Source organism: Crassostrea angulata, chromosome 2 (assembly GCF_025612915.1).
Source record: "Crassostrea angulata isolate pt1a10 chromosome 2, ASM2561291v2, whole genome shotgun sequence".
NCBI lineage: Eukaryota > Metazoa > Mollusca > Bivalvia > Ostreida > Ostreidae > Magallana > Magallana angulata.
This window is the reverse complement of record NC_069112.1, coordinates 34,742,588-34,765,495: the sequence shown is the minus strand read 5'-3', so window position 1 is coordinate 34,765,495 and position 22,908 is coordinate 34,742,588. Positions and strand designations below refer to the sequence as shown.

Here is a 22,908-nt window from a genome sequence, read left to right as displayed (position 1 = left end):
TTTCTGGTCACTATGCAGAGTCGTGTGGACTATTTTTTCTGTTTCTCACTCATGGTCATGTGGACTATTACTAATGCATATGCAGAGATTCCATTTTTATATGCTCATGCAGATTCATGCTCACATGCTTTATGTGTATTGTTACATGTATGTAAGTTTACATGTGAATCTAAAGATATACACTGTTTTGGCGAAAAGTCTTGATAATTGCATTTTCCTATTTAATGGTTGTGTGTCAAAAATTGCAATTAATCAAAGAATAATTAGCTCGTGTGCACCTATATCCGCATGATTTGAGTGTAAATTTGTACACTCAAAAGTTGCATTAATTGTATATTGGGTACATTTAGAAAATTGATTTTAACAGTTTTAAAATATCTTGTAGGCGTTACCATGCCAAAACGCAAACATCCTGTGGAGAAAAGTGAAGGTACTAGAGCAAAACATAAACCTCAGGCTGAAGCAATCGATTACCAAAAACTTGCGCAAGAAATTGTTAAATTGCAAAAACCCAACTCTGATGCATCAAGCAGTACAGTGGTACCCCTAGAAAATGCTGCATCTGCTACATATGCAAACACCGTCAATGAGTTACCTGCACCAACGACTGCTTCTTCGTCTAAGCAAGATAACCCTATATTGTCAGTAGTATCTCAACTTTAAGAAAACACAGGTGAGCCAGTAGGAACAAAGGTTTCTTCAATTCTGATAATCTTATCTCTGTAACAGAAGGTATTCCTCTTGGTGCGACAATACCACAAAAGATAAAGGCAAAATTTGGTCGAATGAATTTTTTATTTAAAAGTATTATTGTCGCACCAAGATGAAGAACTTCTTACGTTGTGCATTAATCCAGGGGTCATTAATGTGCAGCAAAGTTTAAAATAAAAATAAAAATGTTCATCAGTCAGTGGACTGATGCCTTTCTTATCTTTATTAACATTAGAATTCAGAAACACCCATCAGAAACTCCCCATTTATTAAAATACATCAGCTTTATTAGAGAAATGCAAAGACTGCATGGGGATGTTGCTTGGAGAACATATGACGAATCTTTCAGAAAGCTTAGGGAGTCTTTGGCTGTATATTGGCAAAAACCTATTGAAGAATTAAGAGGTAAATGTATTGCCATGTCCAACATTTGCAGTGAAAAATCTTATTATTAGTATTATTAATTTTGTTGGTTTGAACCCTGCTCTATACAAGGGTCACAGCTTCAGGATAGGGGCAGACACTTATGCAGCACATTTGGGTTATTCTGAAAACTGCATTCAATAAATGGGAAGATGAAAATCTGATGCTATTCGCAGATACATACGTTTGTCAAGTTTTACGTTTTAAATATGTATAGCAAATGCTATGTATATATATTTTTCTTGGAAGATTTTCTCAGTGCAGAAGTTAACTGCTGTGTATTATAATTGTATTTGATATGCATAGTTTGTGGTTTTAATTCAATGTATAGATTAGTTGTATGTCAAAATTCAGTTCTCATCACAATTCCCTATCATTTGTCTTATATTGGACATTATTCAAAGTGTGATTCATAACATTTATCTATACTATGTGCATGATGTGGTTACACATAACATAACACAGGTCAGAAGTAAACTGATGTGTTTATGTGCTGTATAGTTTTTTAACCATTGTTTCTGTTGTTTGATTTTGTCATTTGAGTAACATGTGCCTCCTGGTTCATCTGAAAATGTTTGATTACATTTATATCTGTCTTTAAAACATGTTTGATAGTATAACAAACTTTTAACATGTAAATTATATAGCAGCTGTTATATTAACACAGGACAGAAGTCAACTGATGTGTTTATACTTGCAAGGTTAAAAATAAGATGTTCCTAGTGGTATTCAAATTTTTAACTGGTTTGGTTATAGATAGTCTGTGCCTTCATGATATATTAATATTTATATCTCCATATAAGGCAGGGGTTAGTCATTGCCATATCTGTTGTATGTACTGCCATCTTTCATATTTTTGACTACCATGATCTGGCTAGTCCACTTTGTGTGGGGTCTTTTTGTGCAAACCTGCTGTGTGCTTTTGGTGGCTGTTTTTGTTCAACAACATTTTTGTTGCATGTATATTTGGTACATGTTGATAATGTATACATCTTTGTTTAATATGCGGGCGGTCATTTGCTCACCTTTTATAACTTACATTCAATGTCTGGTAATTGGTATTATGACTGTTTGAAGACCTCCTCTTATTGCCTAATGTTTCGTATTAGCAAACATAAATGGCAGTACATACACACAAACATGTTTTATATTGTTCTATCAATCCTAGACAGATCAACAATATTACATAATACAGCATTATTATAAATATTAGCATTTATGTAAATTGTGATATGTTATTTTTATGCTAGTACCAAAAATAGTAGCCTAGTCATAATATAATTGTAATTCTAATTTTTTAGTACTTTTGAGTATTAAGCTGATCTTCCTTTTTGTCTACATTAGCCAATCAGAGTGCGGCATTTAGTCGCGCGATGTTTTGACTACGTCACTTTACCTGTCAGCTGTCAACAAGTTTGTAAATACCGCAATCAAACCCACCCTCCTTCCCCTTCATCACATTTGTAGATGGAGTTTATTTTGCAATGTATTACACATGTATGTTGCTGTTGATGTGTGAAATGCTGTTTTTGTTCAACAATATTTTTGTTGCATGCATATTTGGTACATGTTGATAATGTATACATCTTTGTTTAATATGGGGGAGGTCATTTGCTCATTTTTATCACTTACATTCAATGTCTGGTAATTGGTATTATGACTGTTTGAAGACCTCCCCTTATTGCCTAATTTTTCGTATTAGCAAACATAAATGGCAGTACGTAAACACAGCCATGTTTTATATTTTTCTATCAATCCTAGACAGATCAACAATATTACATAAACTTCGTTATATCCGCAATTCGTTATAACCGTAAAAGATATTCATTAAATTTACATAGCTGGGGATCCAAGATGACTTCGCTATAATCGTGAATTCGCAATATCCGTGTTCGTACTAAACGAGTTTTATTGTACAGGCTTTCATTGTTATTAAAATATGTTGATGTATATTTATTTATCCATGAAGGGTGTGGGGATGGGTTCAGAGTAATACATGTTATTGTGTTTGAATGGGAGGGGGGGGGGGGGGGTTCGAGGTGTATATATACATGAATTTTCAAGGGGGAGGAAGGTCTGGACCCCTAACTCCTACCCCTTCTCTAAATGCATGCACACAATTATGTTGGTACACAGAAGCAAATTTAAAGTCGGCAATAGCCGAGGGGAAGGGGCATAATTTTATTTTTTTTGTAATAATTTGAAGACCATACTTTCAATGACATGAAATGTTAAGATTATTGATTAACTTAAAAAATTAATTCACATCCAAACAGTTCATTCCCAAATCGTTCATAAAAGGCATCTCGTGTGCATTATGGGATGGGATTTCATCCTCTACGAAAATTATTTTTTTTAAAAATTACTGGAAATTGCATGTAGCCTTAAACTGGTACTTTAACAAAACAGTGTTCTTTAGGGGCAAACACTTGATGCGGATATTACTGTAATGACAGCATCTACTTTTACATTTGTTTCCTTTGAATCTGATATGCTTTAAGCTGGAAACGACAAATAAATAGGGACTAGTAGGAGAAAGAGTACAAAAGATATAATATTAATACTATGTAATATCTGCAAGTTTCTTAATCCTAACGTTTATTCGCAATATTGGTTTCAACAAGTGTCCCTTACTTATTTAACACTAAAACCCTGAACTTGATTTCAAAAAGTTTCCACAATGTACACCTTTTATTTCATATCAATCGTGCAATTTTTGTTTGTATAAAATGTAGAAAGCTGACTCATCTGGCAGTTTCGGATGACGTTTTTTTTTTCTTTCTCCTTGAAGAAGAAATAATGTTTGTCACATACAATGCTTCACATAGAGTAAGATTGTTTGGATCATTTCTTACGCAAAGCAATGAAAGACATGAGATAATCCCTTTTTGGGGAGTTGATTTTAGTCAACTCTCCTATGCAGCTACTCTGGCAAACCGAAAGTGAAACAGTGTTTGGACCTAAGCACAAATCATCACCGCTGACAAGATTTAGTTCTTGAAAATAAGGGAAAAATTCAATGTAACGTATGCTGAAGCATTGTTTTTCAAGGAAACTTATCTATAAACACTTTGAAAATAGTCATATTTTATATAATACGAACAATTGAGATATGTTTGTAGTCTCATGTGTTCCTACGCCAGAGTGAAATAAAGTCTCGTTCAACCAGACGCTCGGCTGTCTCCGAAAATTTCCGACAAGCAGAGAGGCTATCTTGCTTGTCGGAGATTAACGGAGACAGCCGAGCGTCTGTTTGAACAAGACTAGAGTTCGATATCAACAGTGCTTGGATACATACGATTTTTAGAATTTTTATTCCGGTAAAACAATGTGTTAACAGTTCTGTTGACAAGAAAGGAATTCAGCCAGACAGAGTTATTAATCGAGTCGAATTTCATACGAGAAACAATTAAACTGGGTTTTAGTAGCTACTTATTCCCGAACTCTCTAACATCTTTTGTCATAAACAACTGTGAAGTTGGTATCGAAAAGCTAGAAAATGGTAATCTAACAGAGTACAAAGCAAGATTGAGGAATTGTGAATATCAAGAGCCGCACGAAAGGTACTTCATGTTTGATCTTCACTACAACTCAGGAGATAATGTCCAGATGTATTCACTTGATAAGAACGAACCTGCTTTCAAGCGTTATAGCCAGTATTCGAAATACGCCACGACTTACTACGCAAGCGAAGAAAAGGATGTATACTACGCCATTTTGAATTTTCCAGCTTTGATAGCAGATGATATAACTATAGAAAACTTTCGATTCCTCTCCGTTTACGACAAAAATCTATATGGAGATTCTATTCTAGGCAGTCACCATTGGATGTACAATCTCTGATGACGCTTAGTATTCTTAAACACTGAATTTGGTTAATATTTTGAAACGATTTTTTTAAATATGTTTCCTCTCTATGGGGAACCTTTTGCTTAATATAAATAAAATAGAAGTTGCAAACTAGACGGAAGTTTCTTTTAATTGTTTGAATTGTGCGGATTGTTAAAACCGAATGATTCAAAAGTCTCAAACGTTTTTTTTTTTATGTTAGTTAACTTCTTTAAGTATCAACACCAAAAAAATGTATTGAGGTAATTTATTTACGAAATATTAAAAAAAACCTTGTAGACTAATTGTTCAAGGAACAATTAGAGGCCTTTCCACCTTTCATAATGATTAAAAAAAAATCCCGAAAATGTTGATAATTATTGAGTAATTAGAGAAAAATCAATTTACGACCCAAAAAAAAAAATGGTTTCGCCCACCGGTATCGATCCGAGAACCCTAAGCTTTGTAGGCAAGAGCGTTGCCACTACTCCATTTCGCTAGTTATTTAATAGAAGGTATATTTTGTTGAGTTGTGTAGTTAATTTGGATGATGATAGAAAGAAGAGATGGAGCATTCTTCCGTCCATCTGAAGTTGATACCCAACATTGAGGAACCTTTAGAATAGATAGGGGCTTAGCGATTGGTTGGGAGGGCAGTATTTGTTCATCAGTTTATTAATAAAAATCAGTGCTGCTTGTAAACAATGTGGCCGAATAGCGTTGACTAAGAAATCAACAGGTCACGTCAAACTCTGGTCGCCAGCGGGTATTTGAAGGTGTGGGAACGTCACGTCGGCTCAGCCGATGCGAATTCTCCTTGTGATTTGAAATGCACGTGCTTAGAAATCTATTAACTGTCATGCATTCGTGGATTACAAGTACGGAAAATCGGAACTAAATTAAGGCCAGTCATGTATTTGTATACAGTATACAGGTTTATCATGATAATATCTAGATTAAGTTCGATACTGGGTACGATCGAGCAAATTTCGACAGAGTTATGACCCTTGGATGTAGAAAAATTCGAGTTATTCGCAGTTTCCGCTCATTTTCTTCGCAGATGATCAACATATTTTAATGAAATTTTGCATATAGGTTTATCATGATAATAACTAGATCAAGTGCCATATTGGATACGATCAAGTAATTTTGACAGAGTTATGGCCCTTGGACGTAGAAAAATTCCAGTTATTTACAGTTTCCACTCATTTTCTTCGCAGAGAATCAACATATTGGAATTAAATTTTGTATAAAGGTCTATCATGATAATATCTAGATTAAGTTCGATACTGGGTACGATCGAGCAATTTTCGACAGAGTTACGGCCCTTGGATGTAGAAAAATTCGAGTTATTTGCAGTTTCCGCTCATTTTCTTCGCAGAGGATCAACATATGTGAATGAAATTTTGTATATAGGTTTATCATGATAATAACTAGATCAAGTTCCATATTGGATACGATCAAGCAATTTTGACAGAGTTATGGCCCTTGGACGTAGAAAAATTCCAGTTATTTACAGTTTCCGCTCATTTTCTTCGCAGAGGATCAACATATTGGAATTAAATTTTGTATACAGGGTTATCATGATAATATGTAGGTCAAGTTCGATATAGGGTACAATTGAGCAATTTTCGACCGAGCTATACCCCTTGGACATAGAAAATTCGAGTTATTTGCAGTTTACGTTCATTTTCTTTGTGGATGTTTCCAAGGGAGGGGGGGGGGGCATAAGTGTTTTACAAACATCTCTTGTTTGAATAGAGATAAAACCAAGCAACAATAACTAAATGATATAGGATTCTTGAAATCGATCGCTTTACCAATTATTCATTTTCACCTTTGCTTCAGATTACTGAAACTGTGCGCCAACTGGAGAAACCATCAATTCAAATTCAGAGTCTGACTCCTGAATCGGGATGGACCTGCACCATTAATATTCAGGGCCAGCCTGATACACAGTTTGAATCCACAGGCAAAAGCATGTTTGTTACCAAAGGTATTTAATTAAACTGTAAAATCAAACAAGAAATACCTTTCCTCTAGTATTACATTTGTTTCATTTGAATCTGATATGCTTTGTGCTGGACACGACAAATAAATAGCGACTAGTAGATAGGAGTGTGAAAATTTCGATTTCTTTACATAATATCTATTAAGCAGATGATCATATCATCAGCGACAATTGAGTTGTTTCCCTGATAAACACAGTACAATAACAACATTTCAACTGTTATTGCTTTTATACAAAAGACAATTCATTTTATTAATACTATGTAATAACTGCAAATTTCTAAATCCTTACGTTTATCCGGCATATTGGTTTCAACAAGTGTCCCTGACTTAGTTTACACTAAAACCCTGAACTTGATTTTAAAAAGTGCTCACAATATACACTTTTTTATTTAAATCAAGCTTGCACTTAGTGTGGTCGAATGCATTTATCTCCTATGCATTTACTCTCGCAAACCGAAACTGAAACAGTGTTTGAACCTAAGCACAAATCATCACCGCTGACAAGACTTAGTTCTTGAAAATAATCAATAAATTCGATGTAATGTACGCTGAAGTATTTTTTTTAAAGGAAACTTATTTTTAAATACCTTGGAAATAGTCAGATGTTAAATAGAACGAACAATTTAGAAATTTTTTGCAGTCGTATGTATTCCTACGCCAGAGTTCAATATGGTCTCGTTCAATCATCGGCTGTCTCTGTACATCTCCGACAAGCAGAGAGTCAGTCTAATATTGAGAGGTCGCATCATCAAGCTATCACTTGACCTGGTATCTCTTACTTGTCGGAGATTAACGGAGATAGCCGAGCATCTGATTGAACGAGACTAGAGTTCATTATTGGTTGGATCCATACAATTTTTGAAATATTTCGAATACCTATACATATTTTGATAAAATCAATTCTATCTTTAAATATTGATTAAAATCAACTCCCAAAAATAAGTATAGATATATTAAAGTAAAAATATTTAACTAATATGATATGATTCAAATTGTTTAAACATCCCTTTATTACACATTTATAAAACTTATTACGGCTGCAGTGAACTATCAACATAATGGTATAAAGCTGGTCAATAAACACTGCCTTTAATTTTTTTTTAAGAATGGAAATTATTTGAATATAAACGTTCACATGATGATTCACTGTTATATACTATTTAAAGAATGAATAAAAAATTATTTATAAAAATTGCTGCATGTAAAATCTGGGCAATTGTTTTCAAAACACAAAAATTTGTTAATGATTGTTATCGTTAACATACAAACTTATGTATTTATACTCAGAGGCATTCAATTGATTAAAATCTATGACAACATTATGATATGGGCAATTGTGACGCAACTTAACCAATTTGGTAACTTAATGATATATTAGTAAAGGTAAAAAAGCTTATATCGAATTAAGATTCTCTATGAGAGAAAACATGAACAAAAGAATATCATATATTTTTCTTTTTTTATTCAGGAAAAAACAATGTGTTCACAATTCTGTTGACAAGAAAGGAATTCAGCCAGACAGAGTTATTTATCAAGTCGAATTTCACACGAGAAACAATTAAACTGGGTTTTAGTAGCTACTTATTCCCGATCTCTCTAACATCTTTTGTCATAAACAACTGTGAAGTCGGAATCGAAAAGCTAGAAAATGGTAATCTAACAGAGTACAAAGCAAGATTGAGGAATTGTGAATATCAAGAGGCGCACGAAAGGTACTTCATGTTTGATCTTCACTACAACTCAGGAGATATTGTCCAGATGTATTCACTTGATAAGAACGAAACTGCTTTCAAGCGTTATAGCCAGTATTCGAAATACGCCACGACTTACTACGCAAGCGAAGAAAAGGATGTATACTACGCCATTTTGAATTTTCCAGCTTTGATAGCAGATGATATAACTGTAGACAATTTTCGATTCCTCTCCGTTTACGACAAAAATCTATATGGAGATTCTATTCTAGGCAGTCACCATTGGATATACAATCTCTGATGACGCTTAGTATTCTTAAACACTGAATTTGGTTAATATTTTGAAATGATTTTTTTTTAATATGTTACCTCTCTATGGGGTACCTTTAGCTAAATATAAATAAAATAGAAGTTGCAAACTAGACGGAAGTTTCTTTTATGTGTTTGAATTGTGCGGATTGTTAAAACCGAATGTTTCAAAAGTCTCAAACTTTTTTTTCTATGTTAGTTAAGGTATTTAAGTATCAACACCAACAAATGTATTGAGATAATTTATTTACGAAATATTTTGGCAGTTAAAAGTTATCGATATAATGAATTTTTAAAAAAGGATCATGATTATATAAAGGTTTGACGTCTAGATATTTATTTCCTCATATTATTATGTCAAAATCCCTGTAGGGCTATTTTTTTTTTTTATCTTTTTCAAAGCATTCACAGCTAAGTTAAGGACGCCTATTGATTACCGTATGAAATTAATTTCACACAATGTATACATAAATACGACAATGATAAAGTTTATGTTTATGTTACTATCGATCTCTTCTACATTTTTCATCTGAAAACAGCCAGCGCATCACTAGGGTATTACGTGATAATTCAAAAAGAAAAGAAGTGTTTTGAAACCGAATTATACGAGGTACGAACTACCCAATAACCGCATCGGCAGTGTTGATGTCCCCCTCGTGTCCCGATCACCGACCGTCTCCCGCAGTCTAGGACATACCCATCAGCACAACAGAAATAATGTGCAACTTCAGGCACTTGAGGGCGACACACATCAGTCAGGTATATTTTATTTTCAATTATACATTGGTTTTTTTTATAAAACCAGAAATTTATCAACTTCCATTCTTATCACATTAAAACATTTTTTACTAGCGATAGGGAGAAATGAGGTTGATATTGTACAAGTACCGGAAGCTGTTCCTCATGGTGTCTTAAAACATTTATAAAAAGGATTTCCCTCTCTTGTGGTATTTGTTTTAGAGACCACTGATCTGAGGAAGTTTATAAAAACCAGATGAGAATAAAAAGTTCCCTATTTTTTAAATAACAATAATTGAAATTAAATAAAAATATAAATAAAAGTGTGTAGAATTTATAAAAATCTTTTTATGCAATTCAGTTCGAGGAAGACAGATGTCACATATCACTCAACTTGCTGCAGTTGAATTGGACACCATATCTTTAAAAAACATATATTCTTAGTTCCAAAGGTTACATATATAGCAATGAACACGGCTGGCATTGTAGTCAATTCCGACTCAGAACAAAATGATTGTCCATAGTAGGGAGGTTGATGCAGTTAACATTATATAATAATATATAAATAGTGCCGACAATGGTTTTCGAGGGGTGTCAATTTCAGCAGTTACCCTCCCAAACAGGCACTATTTATTTTATTATACTGAATGTCTTATCTTTAAAGAAAATTTTACTGCTTTTAAATAGAAATGAAGTGAATTCTACGGCGAACCGTACGCGCATAATTTACGCGCATGTAACAATTCGTTTTGTTATACTTTCATGTTAAATATTGAAATCTGATTGGTTAAGACGTAGTTCATAATCCGTTCTATTACCCTCAACGTTAGCAACGGGTAACATTACAAATTGTTACATGCGCGAACATTATGCGCTTACGGTTTGCTGTAGAATTCACGTTATTCCTATAGAAAAGCAGTAAAATTTTTTTAAAAATTAAGACATTCAGTATAACAAAATAAATAGTGCCTGTTTGGGAGGATAACGGATTACAAAGTGCGTCTAAACCAATCATATTTCGGTATTTAACATGAAAGTATACATGTAATAATGGAGTTTGTGGAATGTGTAAAGAATTTTTCAAATTTTATATTAGTAGCACATAATGGAAGGGAATTTGACTTTCCTGTACTTATGAGTGTGTTACACTGTTTAAACAGAACAGTAAAACTGCTTCCTGATGTTTCTGGCTCCCTGCAGGCGCGTAGCTAGGCGTACGCAAGTGCTTCCGATTCATTTTCAGAAAAGAAAAAAGAAATAAATTAAAAGAATAAAAATAAAATTTAAATAATGCTGATTGATGAAAACTTTCTTTTAGGAATAAAAACTAAATTAAGCCGCTGTTATCTCAGAATTTGCTGAGAAAAAGCGCAGACGACTTGCCTTTCTTTTTAAATAAATAAAAAAAATTGCTCTTCTGTTATATTCTTTTATTATTTGCATGCAATTCTATAGCTTGAGTGATAGGTTTACAATGATTATGAATAGATTATCGAGATCGAAATAACGGAATCTTAAAGTTTAAATATATGAGTATTTATGTAGACAAAAATATTATAGACGATTAGGAGAGAAAGCACAAGACTTTTTAGATATAGAATAAATAGATTAATTTAATTACATTATAAATAAGGCACTACTTTTAAGCATTTTACACATTACAAATTTATGTTATTTTGATGAAACTTCTTTTTATTGATACTCCAAATTAAGTGTTTGAAATGCCGAAAACTCGCCAGCTTCCGGGCGCCCCCTGGGCCCCCATCATGGCGTCGCTCTGAACCCATTGGGGGGGATCAAGGCGGCCCCCAAATCACCTGCCTTAGTTTGCTTCCACAATAAGGAAGCCTTGGCTACGCCCCTGCCCTGTGTGTGTTTTCAAGAAAGCCTTTCCTCGAAAGCAGAATTAAAGGCAAGAGGCACTAGTGAAAGCGGTGCTAAACACCAGCTACGCTGCTTATGATGCTACAGAAAATGCCTAAATCTTAGGTTTGTTGTTGAAGCAGACCACGTTATCAGGTCCTTAGGTCTTACAGTTAAGTCTCCCACCAGTTTCTGTTCCCCAAGGCCTTCCTTTCTCAACGAGAAATCAAAACATATAACGTCATTGCATGTTTTGATTGCTAAAGGTGTTAAGAAGCACAACACAGCAGAAAATATTGCTGGTTCAGGCTTGAACTTGTCTCACCTTCACAAGATATTTCAGAGAGATGGTGACGATGGACTTGGAGCTACATTTGTTCAGAGAAACTCTGAAGGCCAAGCTCGGGTTTACTCTACAAAGTGGGTTCTTGACAGTTAGTAAACTGACATTACGAGGAATTGCAGATGGTATTTTGCAACTATTTTGTGAACTATATGCATTACTCTAGTTTCACACAGTAATTTTCACTTCTTTTAAAGGTCGATATTAAATATATTTACACGAAGGTCCGGGTTAAAGATAAAACCCGGTACTTGGTTTTAAAAAATGAAAAAAAAACCATTGTAATTTTTTTTTAATTTTAAGGTGATATCTGTAAAAATTAAGTAAAAGTCGTCGGAAATATCATTGTTTTTCTAGAGGTCAAGCTTGAATATCCATATGCCATGGCAAAATAGAAAAGTATCTCGACATTCTTGCTGAGCAGCAAAATAGTATGTTTGTTATACTCTTTCTCTCACTTTTGTTTCTTTGTTTGTTTGTTGTTTGTTTTGGGTTTTTTTTTTTTTTTGCTTTTAACTTGTAGACTTGGGCCAGTATGTACTTGATTTCCTGTGTGCAGCAAGTAAAATTTTCACTGTTAGATCTAATTCCTCACTTGACATTTCCTGACACTGTTGTCTTTATTCTAGCATGTAGTCGAATTCGATTTTTGTACTACATTGGGGAACCATACAATTTACTGCAACCGCATGTTTTAGTTTTGAATACACCGGCAAAATTAACTTCGTCTCGGTCGACAGTTCTGTATTCGAATACATGTTGATAATCTAAATTACATGTAGAATCTGAATAATTACCGGCACTGATGCCTGTAGTCTCACTGTCCTCTTCCTCGTCTTCGGACGATGACAATGGCACAAACTCGGTATGATTTCCGAAATATAAAACATTCAAACATGTGATTTCGTCGATTAAAGGTTCCTCTTGGTGAAAAATTATATTGTCGGGCACTTCACTGGCTCTGATTGACTGGCTCATAATGAATATTTTATCATTCTCCTCTCTTCAGCGTATAGCGGTCAATGTTCGTTTGTGGGACTTCCCGTCGATAGTTATACCCCCGCAAACGAAGTTTAGGGGGGTATATTGGTTTCACCTTGTCCGTCTGTCTGTAAACGCAACTTTGTCCCCCCTATAGAATTTTTTATTACTGCATGGAACAGTTTGAAAATTTGTACATATGTTGAAAACCATCTGAAGATGTGCACCTGCAATTTTTTTAAAGATCAGACAAGATTTAATGATTTTATGACAATTTTCATTTTCTTAATTCTATATATTGTACACTAATGTTGGAAAGTAAGGGAAGTAATCCTTACAGATTTTATTAATTAATTAATAGTATTAAAACACTCTAAAATATATTGATATAAAAACATCCAGATTGAGGTTTCTTTGTCTTAATTAATAATTTTTTTTATTTTTTATAAGTATTCCATCAACTGACATTGCAAAGTTTTTGTTTGTCAATGATAAATTCTTGGGAGCTAATGAGAACATCAAAGACAAGTGTGGCTGAATTCATTTGTCCCAAGAGAGCCATTATCTGAGCCATGGTTCAGATGGAGCATGTGTTTAGGGGAAATTGATTATCTGTAAAATGGGTGATGGTTTTGGGACTTTTTAAAAACTGTTTCATGTAAACCAAAAGTTTCTATTATTATAAGGAAATAAATAATATCATTATTAATAAAGAAGTTAAACTATTTTAAGAAGTTGTTTAAATTTATTAGTCAAGTAAATTGATGAAGTGACCCTAGTGAGCATTAATTTAAATGAAATTCAAAATTACAGATATGATTGTAGTGTTTTGGCAATTTTAAAATTGTTTGTAATATTAAATTTTCTTTTTTACATATTTTTACATAGTATGGTAATTATGGTAATGTTTTGGGAGTTTATTAAATTTAACAAGCTCATCAAAGAAAATCATAGTCCTAAGGATCAATTTTCTGATATGGAGTTCCATTGTGCCATAAGAGAAAGTGAGGAAAATTTGAAACAACTAATTGCATCTGTCAAGACTGTTATTAGAAAGATATTGAAAGTTTTATCAACAGAAGAGCATTGCTTGGCTACTGGTATTTCCATTTACTACAAAGGGAGGGGTTATTGTCATTTTGTTGGTATTTCTTTAAATCAATTAAATTTAAAAAAATATCATCAGTTACCATAAAGTAAATGTATTACTGTTATAGATATGTATTTAACGTGAAATTCTGACAATTTTGATTTTAATTTTTCGTTGTTAACCAATTTTTTTTTTACAGTTCTAGAATTTTTTTTTTTTTGTATGTGTTCCAAACCTTTATTATTCAATTTAATTATTTGTCCTATTTGAAATTAGCCTTGCGGGGGTATTAGTCCCATTAGGACAGTTCTAGCTTATATTGGTTATACTTTCGTTTTTACTACGTCCGATAACTCCGACAAGATAATACGGGATGTCATTCGTGTATAAAATTGTTTCTCTTATATCGTATAGACCTGAATGTTTTACACGATGTTCTCCCGCAAAAACTTAATTATAATGGAATTTGACCTTTGAGAATTAATTTTGTCAAGGACATAGAAAAACACGGAATACTTGTAACGTTAAAACTTGGCTCTCACTATCACAGTATACTCTTATATATCAATATTTATATTTTCCCGCGTTTCGATAGCAAAAGCGGGAAAATGTTTTATTAATGACTACATGTTTATAAGTTGTATGTTTTGTATCGGTCAGAAATTGACCAATAGAAAAGGGTTCTCAATGGTAGCAAAGAACAGGTTTTTGAGGGTGGGTCACTTCTAGCCGCCGTTTCAAGCGAGTGGCATTAAACGTTAAAATATTTTTATTAAGATACAAAGTAATAAATTTACATATATTTCTATAATCGCATATGGATGTCATTTATTATGCTTGCAAGTTATTAGGTCCGTCATAACATTACAGCATCCAACGGCACTTGGCTACGGACAGAGGTTTTATGATAAAATATTTTTCATCTCTAGTTTTTTCGTGACTGGCCCTAATGCAGGCACGTAGCATCGGTGTTGAAAGTGGTGGTGGAAGGGGGGGGGGGGGCAAACTCATGCAAAAAATCTTGACAAGCCATTGTTTATGTTTATAGTAAGTGAAGTAAATACTTACATTACTCTTGTCGTAAAATTCAATTTCTTTATGTACAAATGTAACACAGATTTAAAATTGACTTTAATAGTTCATTGATTAAAATCGACGTAGGTCGTACAAAAATAACGGAACGATGCCCACGCAATGCAATCTTCAATGGTTGAGAATGGTAAAAAAATAGATTTTTCACCCCCGATATCGTGTTTAATGCGCGTTTGATTAGGAAACACAGTGTTACTTTTTATTCTGTCAAATGTAGTGTCAAATAAATATATTTCACTACGTAGCCATACTGAACTCGCAATAGGACCTTAATCCTTGGCCAAAGGGTTACGAATTTCACAATTTAGCTTCAGTATCCCCCCCCCCCCTCCCCCCCCCAAAAAAAAAAAGTCTAAAGCTCTGCCCAATTGGCTGTGATTATTACAATTTAACTACATGATATAATATACAAAACAACACCAATACAATTAATCTATACCCTATTGCGAAGTTATACAATAAACAAATATTGTTGAATCAAAATGTTCCGGTATGTTATCCAATTCGGCGAACAAAATTCAGTCCTTTGCCATTCTTCTTTCATTTTATGTTAAATGAATGTTCTACAATCCACATTTTGTTTGTAAACCAGCGGCGATGTACATGTATAGAACCAAATGCTTATAACGAACTGAAGTTATATCATGTTAGCTGGCCACTTATCGATCGATGGTTGAACGAAGCCTTATGATGGATCATTACTGCTCAGTTATCGATCAATTTTCTTGTCGGTGCTATTCCGCCTAAAGATGTAAAAAAAGTGTTAATAAAACTCAAATCTACAACATATTTTAGGTTGTATACAAAGTATCGTTATATTATCTTCATTTTTCAGCAATAACTAAATCAAAATGGGGGGGGGGGTATAAATATTGCGTTTTTTCACGCTTTGATTCTGAATACTGTGGGAGTAAATTGATGACTGCTGATTCAGTGTGTAATGCGCGTTTAAATAGAAAATACTGTTTTAAATCTGATTCTGTCAAGTGTATAATCAAATCAATATATTTCTCTATGTAATCGGGGTTCTTTTTCGAACGGAAGTCACATAAATCAAATTTCAGTATATATTTCTCCAATTTATATTTTAACTAATCGAGAACATTCAATAATCGTGTTCATTATGTTGCATCGTCTTTATTAAGTGAAGATTGATTGTTGTAAAATTACGTAAGATGTCCTTTGCACAACGATCCCTTGTTTATTAATAAGCATGCATGAAAAACACCCTTCTCAAATGAATAATTCATGTCTTTTTTTTACATAAGTTGAAGCATGTTTTAAACGCAGATTTTGATACTGAATACAGTTTCTGCACAGATGGGCTTTAGCCTTGAAAACAATCTAAATTTGAATACATGTAGTTTATGTCAAAACACAAAAATGTTTAAATCATGTCTTTTCTAAATTTTAATGCTTTCAACGTGAGTTATATAATATTGGTTTCCGTTACAAGATCAACGTACACAGTCCTGAGCATCTGCAGTTGTTTGTTCTATCGCTGGCAGAATAAAACGGTAAATATTTCTTGTTCATTTTCATTATTATCTTAACATGCTTTAATTAATTAATCGATCAATTAATTTAATACTAAAATGAAACGCTTGTTTAAATATCGTATTATTAAACAATGCAAATGTGTTTCATTTGTCCATCGGGTTTTATTATTTGTAAATGAATGATTTATTATAGATAAAATTCATCTTCCTGCTACTTGTCTCTGTTGTCCTAATGAACGTAAATGCTAAAGGTGTGCAGATGATTCCGGTAAGTATTATTGCAGTAGATATCAAGGTGTTACAGGAGGTAAATGTACATAGTACGGAAATTAACGAATGTAGCTGCTTCAGACCTTGTTCGTAAAATTAAATATTTTTTTTCAATACTAAATCACATGACAAAACTGTAAATCATTTTTAAACATAAAAATGTATTCCCAATTAGGCCTATAAAAAATTGTGTGTTTAGGGTAACAGTGATGAAAAAAAATTAGGTTAGGTAGGTAGGGATTTTTTTTTTCATATTTTTTTCTGCATGAATCCTAAGAATGTGTGTTTGTGTCATATTTAAAAACGGATTTTTTAAAAAAGAAATAACAAAATTCACAATTGGATAAAAGCAGACACCTAAAACTGGTAGGATCGGGGCATTTTTAACCGGGTTTTCCAACGGAAAATTCCGGTTATTAAAATGGTAAAAATGGCGGGCGGGCGGCTGCCAAAAGGGTACCCTCATTGTACGGATAACTCCTCCTACAGTTTTCAGGATAGGAAGTTGTTCTTTTGCAGATCTATTGTACATATATCAGAGGTGTGCATATTGCTAGGATTTTGATTTCCGATAATTTATCAAAAAATACCAGCTTTTGAACTTAATCATTTTTTGGCAAAATATTGCATATAGGGTACCCTCATTGTACGGATAACTCCTCCTGCAGTTCTCAAGATAGGAAGTTGTTCTTTTGCAAATTAATTGTACATATATCAGAGGTGTGCATATTGCAAGGATTTTGATTTTTGATTATTTATGAAAATAATACAAGCTTTTGCACTTAGTCATTTTTTGGCAAAATGTTGCATATACATTTGTAGGGTACTCCATTTCACTGGATAGGGTTGACATGGATTATGGATACAGTTCACATGAAAGAAAACCCGGTTTGCTGTCACATTGACAGCTTTTCACTTGTTGTAGGTTAGGTTGGGTTACCCTTAACACACAAATTGTTTTCAGGCCTTTTGCGGTATTATTAGAACTATATGTTTTAGCCTGTCTCACACAGAACACGGTTGGGCACACGGTTCCAATACGGTATACTCAGTTATACACGGGTTGACTGGTACAAGTATTGAGCTCCAACCGTGCCTGGGGATGAGTTGGTACGATTAAGACTCGAATGTAGCACGAGTATGTACGAACAAAGCACGGATATACTCGATCAAGCAAGGTTTGTCACGGTTTGAACACGATTTGCAAACGATTTTCATACGATTGTTGTACGGTTCCAAGTACGGTCTGTTACAGTCTAGTACAATTAAACACGACTTTTACTCGATTAACTGGACATTTGCAGGGTTTACATATGGTCCCACCGACTTTTGTTCGAGTTATGCTCGAATTATCACACATTTGTGTATGTTTTGATATAAATTGACTCGTTTTGATGGCTTGGCTTCATAAATTTTCAACAGAGAAGTTATAAAAATGGCAGATGACAGAATAAGGGAATTAGAAATCATGATAAGACTGATAGAAGGCCCTTTTAGTATTCTCTCTGGGAGAATCTTCCAGGGTGGGGATTCTTTTGGGGACCTTCTTCTAGGAGGCGTTGTGTAGCAAGTACTCTGTTGTTTCAAGGTGTCAGCAGGTAGTTGTGTTTTTTCTGTTGTGTTTGAGTGATGTATGATCATACACGAGCTTTGTATAGACGTAAAGACCGTTTCTGGTCGTACTTGACCATGTATAATTCGTACTTGAACCGTATTGGTCGTATGACGATCGTATGAAACCGTATTGGTCGTATAAAACCGTGTGTACACTCGTGTGAATCGTACGGTGATAGTGTGACATTCGAGTGTTAATCCGGGTGTTGGATGTAGGACTTGGGAACGGTTTCACACGATTCCATACGATTTATATACGATATTGACACGGTTGAGCTCACTCGAGGAATGGTCTTCATGTGCAGTTGTATGTACGGTCTCACACGGTCTTGTACGATCGCTAATATGATCATACACGGACATGGCACCTGTGCCAGTTTTTTATAAGTTTAAAAAAAGCCGGATACACTCGAATGGCCCGAGTGTAAGTCGGATAAGGCCACGGTTGGTTCGGTTGTATGTATTTACACGGGTGGCCAACCGTACAAGCCGTGTGTTCTGTGTGAGACAAGCTTTAAGCTCGTTTCTAATCTTTCTGTGGCTTGCACTCTTGTAGTTATTTTTAAAATTATTGATTTGATGCCAATGTGACCTCTAATTTCTTTGTTTTCAATACTTACGAGTAGTTGTGATGTCCGAGAACAAATACTGGAAATACTATAGTGGTGGAGTTCCTGAAAAATTCACAGGAATGACGGGTGAAAGGGGAACCCGTGACGTACATGTATAATTTCTTTGATTATGGGGACTCTGTGGTCTACACATTTCAAAATGTTTAAAAAGTTATAATTTACTTGAAAAAGAAATTATATATTTCACCTTTTAAAGTTTGGCATATAACTGATTTTTGAAATAGAGCTTTTATTCTAAAGGAGATCAATACATTTTAAAATGGCTACGACCATCGAGCCCTATTAACACGATGCTTAATAAAGTCTTCGTTATATTTCTAATATTTTGTTACTAATTAATCAATGTATAATTACTCTTTACATGAATTATTTTTTGTAACTATATCAAATATTTATGATTTACGACAGACATAATAAAAATATATTTAAAAATATTTTTTTTAAAGAAAAACGTTCAGAATACTCGTACTTTTTTTTTTTTTACACATTTAGAGTAATCCTAATACGAAAAGGAGTGGCGGATGCTGGTTGTATTATGGTGGAGGATTTGGTTTGACTATTAATCACAGAGGTTGGGTAAAAAGAGGAACCCGTAAGGTATATTAATGATATAATTTTTTATACATCTTCCCCGGAAACAAAGTTAAATGGTATCATGAACTTAAAAACTAAACTACATCTGCAATTTGTTTGATACGAAGTTATCATTTATACATTCTTCAAAACATGATATATCTTATTAATTTTTAGAGTGTTGAGTATTGAAAGTTACAGAGAGGCAGAACGACCCTTTGAAAGAAAACGCCTGTTTTTTTAAACTTATCAGACAATAAAATTTTAAAATGGAACATTTCTCTGCAATTTCTTTAACCAATAGCACAGTGTTTGCCCTTTTAAAAGCTAGAGATTGACTTTGCAATGCATTATTCTTATTTTTTTTATAAAGAGATAAAACATATTTTAATACTTATTTCGAATCCTTAAAGCCTTCAAAGACAATGGACTTTGAGAGAATGCTTTTCAAAATCAAGTGTGTTGTTAACAAAGTCAGTTTGTAATATATTTCCTCTTTCAATGCATATCGATGAATCTCATAAGTTTAATTCTGGAGAAAATAAAACCCAAACTATTGTAATGAGCACCCACTGCTCTCGTTGAAAAAACTTGCAAGAATGACTGTGAAGCCTATAATTTTTCCTGAAAACTTTAAAATCAAAATAGGGTGCATAAGCTGATATTTAAAAGGTGCGAGACTCTTAAAGAAATATGTTCCAACACTTAACATTGAGGGCGCTTATACTGTTATATTCATAACAAACATCCACCCTTCGTAAGGGGTCAGATAGACACTCATAGGATAATTGAATGGAAAAGAAACATGAGAATTAACTTTCTTTTCTCACTTCTTATGATAAGCTTTTCAATAATCCATTTTAGTTATATATCACCATGTGACATTTATGTAAAATTCATTTTACATATGAAACGCTGTGAAAAAGTGATTAAGCTAGCAAATGATTTCTTGACTATAAACAAGTCCTTGTGATTATTCGGAAAATTCAAAAACTGTTTTACATTGTACTAGTCTTGTTCATATAAAAACATTAAAACATCATTGAATAATTCTTTTAAAAAATGTAACTTCCTAATGACATTACGAACCTTTTTTTTAATATTAATACTGATTAAGTTCAGTAAAAACAAACAAGGGGATATACATTGTAACTCTATTTACTCTTTTCAATTCCCTTCCCCCCAACCCAAACTCTCTCTAAATGTATCCGCAATTTTTGGACTTTGGAAGCTTTATTCTTTCATTTTTCTAATATCTTCTCATTTTCTCCCCTGAAATTCCTTAGCTATGACCCGAACCTAGGGTATTATGACATTTGATTTTTTTTTTAATAATACATACATACTAACACATATTGTATCGTACGAAAACATAATAATGGTTATACATGCATATATTGAAATGTTACGTTCATTGGTTTACGTAGTAAAATAAGTTGAACCCCTGGCTTACCCGGTGGACATAACACATACATATGCATACATTTGACATTTGATTAATCTAATTAGAGACGGCCGCTATCTGTTGTTTCTAGCCAGTCAATAGACGTAAAAGTTAAACATAAACAATAAATTTCTATTTAAATGCGTGGAACTAATATCCGTGCAAAATCGCGGAAAGCACCTCTATTAGATTTTCAATTCTAGCTTTTGTTTTCTGAAAAATGAGAATAATAAGATATTAGAATAAAGGTTCCGCATTCGCGACTTTATATCATAGCGTATAGATACAAAGGAGCGTGGTCGTGGAATTGAGTCATCATGTAAAATTAGGAATCTACAGTATCAAATATTTAGGAATACCACCGGCAAACAGAAATATTTCCTCTTTATACGGGTGTTTTGACATATACTAAAATAAACGTACTCTTAGAATAATTCTTTAAAAAAACTATCACAGTATGCTCATCATATAATGAGTGAAGTTTACGGTTAGTAAAATGCTCGTATTTCTAACAAAGAGTTCATATATCGTCTACAAAGTAATTTCATACAAGCGTTTGAACATGAAAGTATTTTATTATAATGTTTTAATATCATTTAGAACATAATTTACTTTCCCATCATATCAGAAGTCGCTAAATATTCTATTAAGTAATTAAGTTTAATCGTCAAGAATTTCTCTACGTTCTCAGCGACGTCACATTTAGATTGGCAGCTTAGACAACCGTAAACAAAAGGAAGATAATTAATGTTTGAGTGGCGCATCGAGGACAGTGAGGACAAGTTTGGCTATATTTCTAATGAAACTGAGAGGAGGAGAGTCAAACAGAATATTGTCTACCTTGTTCAACATCTCCAAATCTGGTATCTGAAGAAGTATCGCGGCAATTAGATCAGCCCTCATCGATGGTACATTTGTTTCAGAAAACCTCGGGTTCCAACATGTCACAAGAGAGCAAATCATTCATCAACACACCCTCCACTGGCACAGACCCTTTTCGGAGACGCGACTCGCCTGCAAGTGATACTTGTCCTGGATGGATCACCAAGAGTGTCAACTTCAAATTCCAAAGGCAGTCCTTTAGCTTCCATAAGGGGAGACCACTGGTGAAGCCCATGGTCTTTGTAATAACTACAGAATATTTCATCTCAATAAATGGGCCATACTTTGCAAAAGATAATGATGCGAGCATTCTCAAATAAACTCAATCACACCATGAAGTCAAACATTGAGGATATCCGCAGCTGGATACAAGATGATGATGTCTTCATCGTTGACAGAGGAGTTCGCGACTCCATAACATACCTACAAGACCTAACATTGTATGCATTAACACCTATATATTCACTTTCGCCCTGCCCTAGAGTCAAAACCTATAATCCAGGGGACATTAAAATTTCAGTAGAGGAATTCCTGGTAAATAACAAGTCACTTTTTATACAGATGTGTTAGAATAGAGAAGAACATTTTTAAACATTATATGCATTAACACTATATTGCCTCCCCCCCCCCCGCCCCATGGGCCATGAATTTCACAATTTAGATAGAGGAGTTTTCGGACATCATAACCATGTATTCAAAATATATATGGGAGTAGAGAAAAAGATTTTCAAAGATTAAATACGTTTTTACTATATAGCCATATTGGCCCCACCCTAGAGCCTGAACCCCTGACCCATGACTGTTAATGACTGTTAATGATAATAAAATCCTAGAAAATTTCTTGTATAAGAGATGTCTTGGAAAGAGGAAATTTTAGAATAATTGGAAAGCCAAAGTATAGATCGAATCTTA

General features: G+C 33.8%; 2 protein-coding genes and 2 pseudogenes across 2 annotated transcripts; all 4 read left to right on the top strand.

The window, feature by feature from the left end:
* Positions 1-273: 273 nt before the first annotated feature.
* Positions 274-1,376, top strand: LOC128170856 (uncharacterized; annotated as a pseudogene).
* A 3,085-nt stretch (positions 1,377-4,461) lies between these two features.
* LOC128174252 (uncharacterized) lies at positions 4,462-5,048 on the top strand (the record flags this gene model as incomplete). Its single annotated transcript, XM_052839845.1, has 1 exon — positions 4,462-5,048. A coding segment is annotated over one exon (516 nt), but the record flags the coding sequence as incomplete, so codon positions are not given.
* Positions 5,049-5,512: 464 nt separating this feature from the next.
* On the top strand, positions 5,513-8,967 carry LOC128174251 (uncharacterized). Its single transcript, XM_052839844.1, has 3 exons — positions 5,513-5,554; positions 6,811-6,958; positions 8,444-8,967. The coding sequence occupies exons 1-3, from the start codon at positions 5,513-5,515 to the stop codon at positions 8,965-8,967; spliced, it is 714 nt and encodes a 237-aa protein (XP_052695804.1).
* Positions 8,968-10,088: 1,121 nt separating this feature from the next.
* LOC128174249 (uncharacterized) lies at positions 10,089-11,695 on the top strand (annotated as a pseudogene).
* The last annotated feature ends 11,213 nt before the right edge of the window (positions 11,696-22,908 follow it).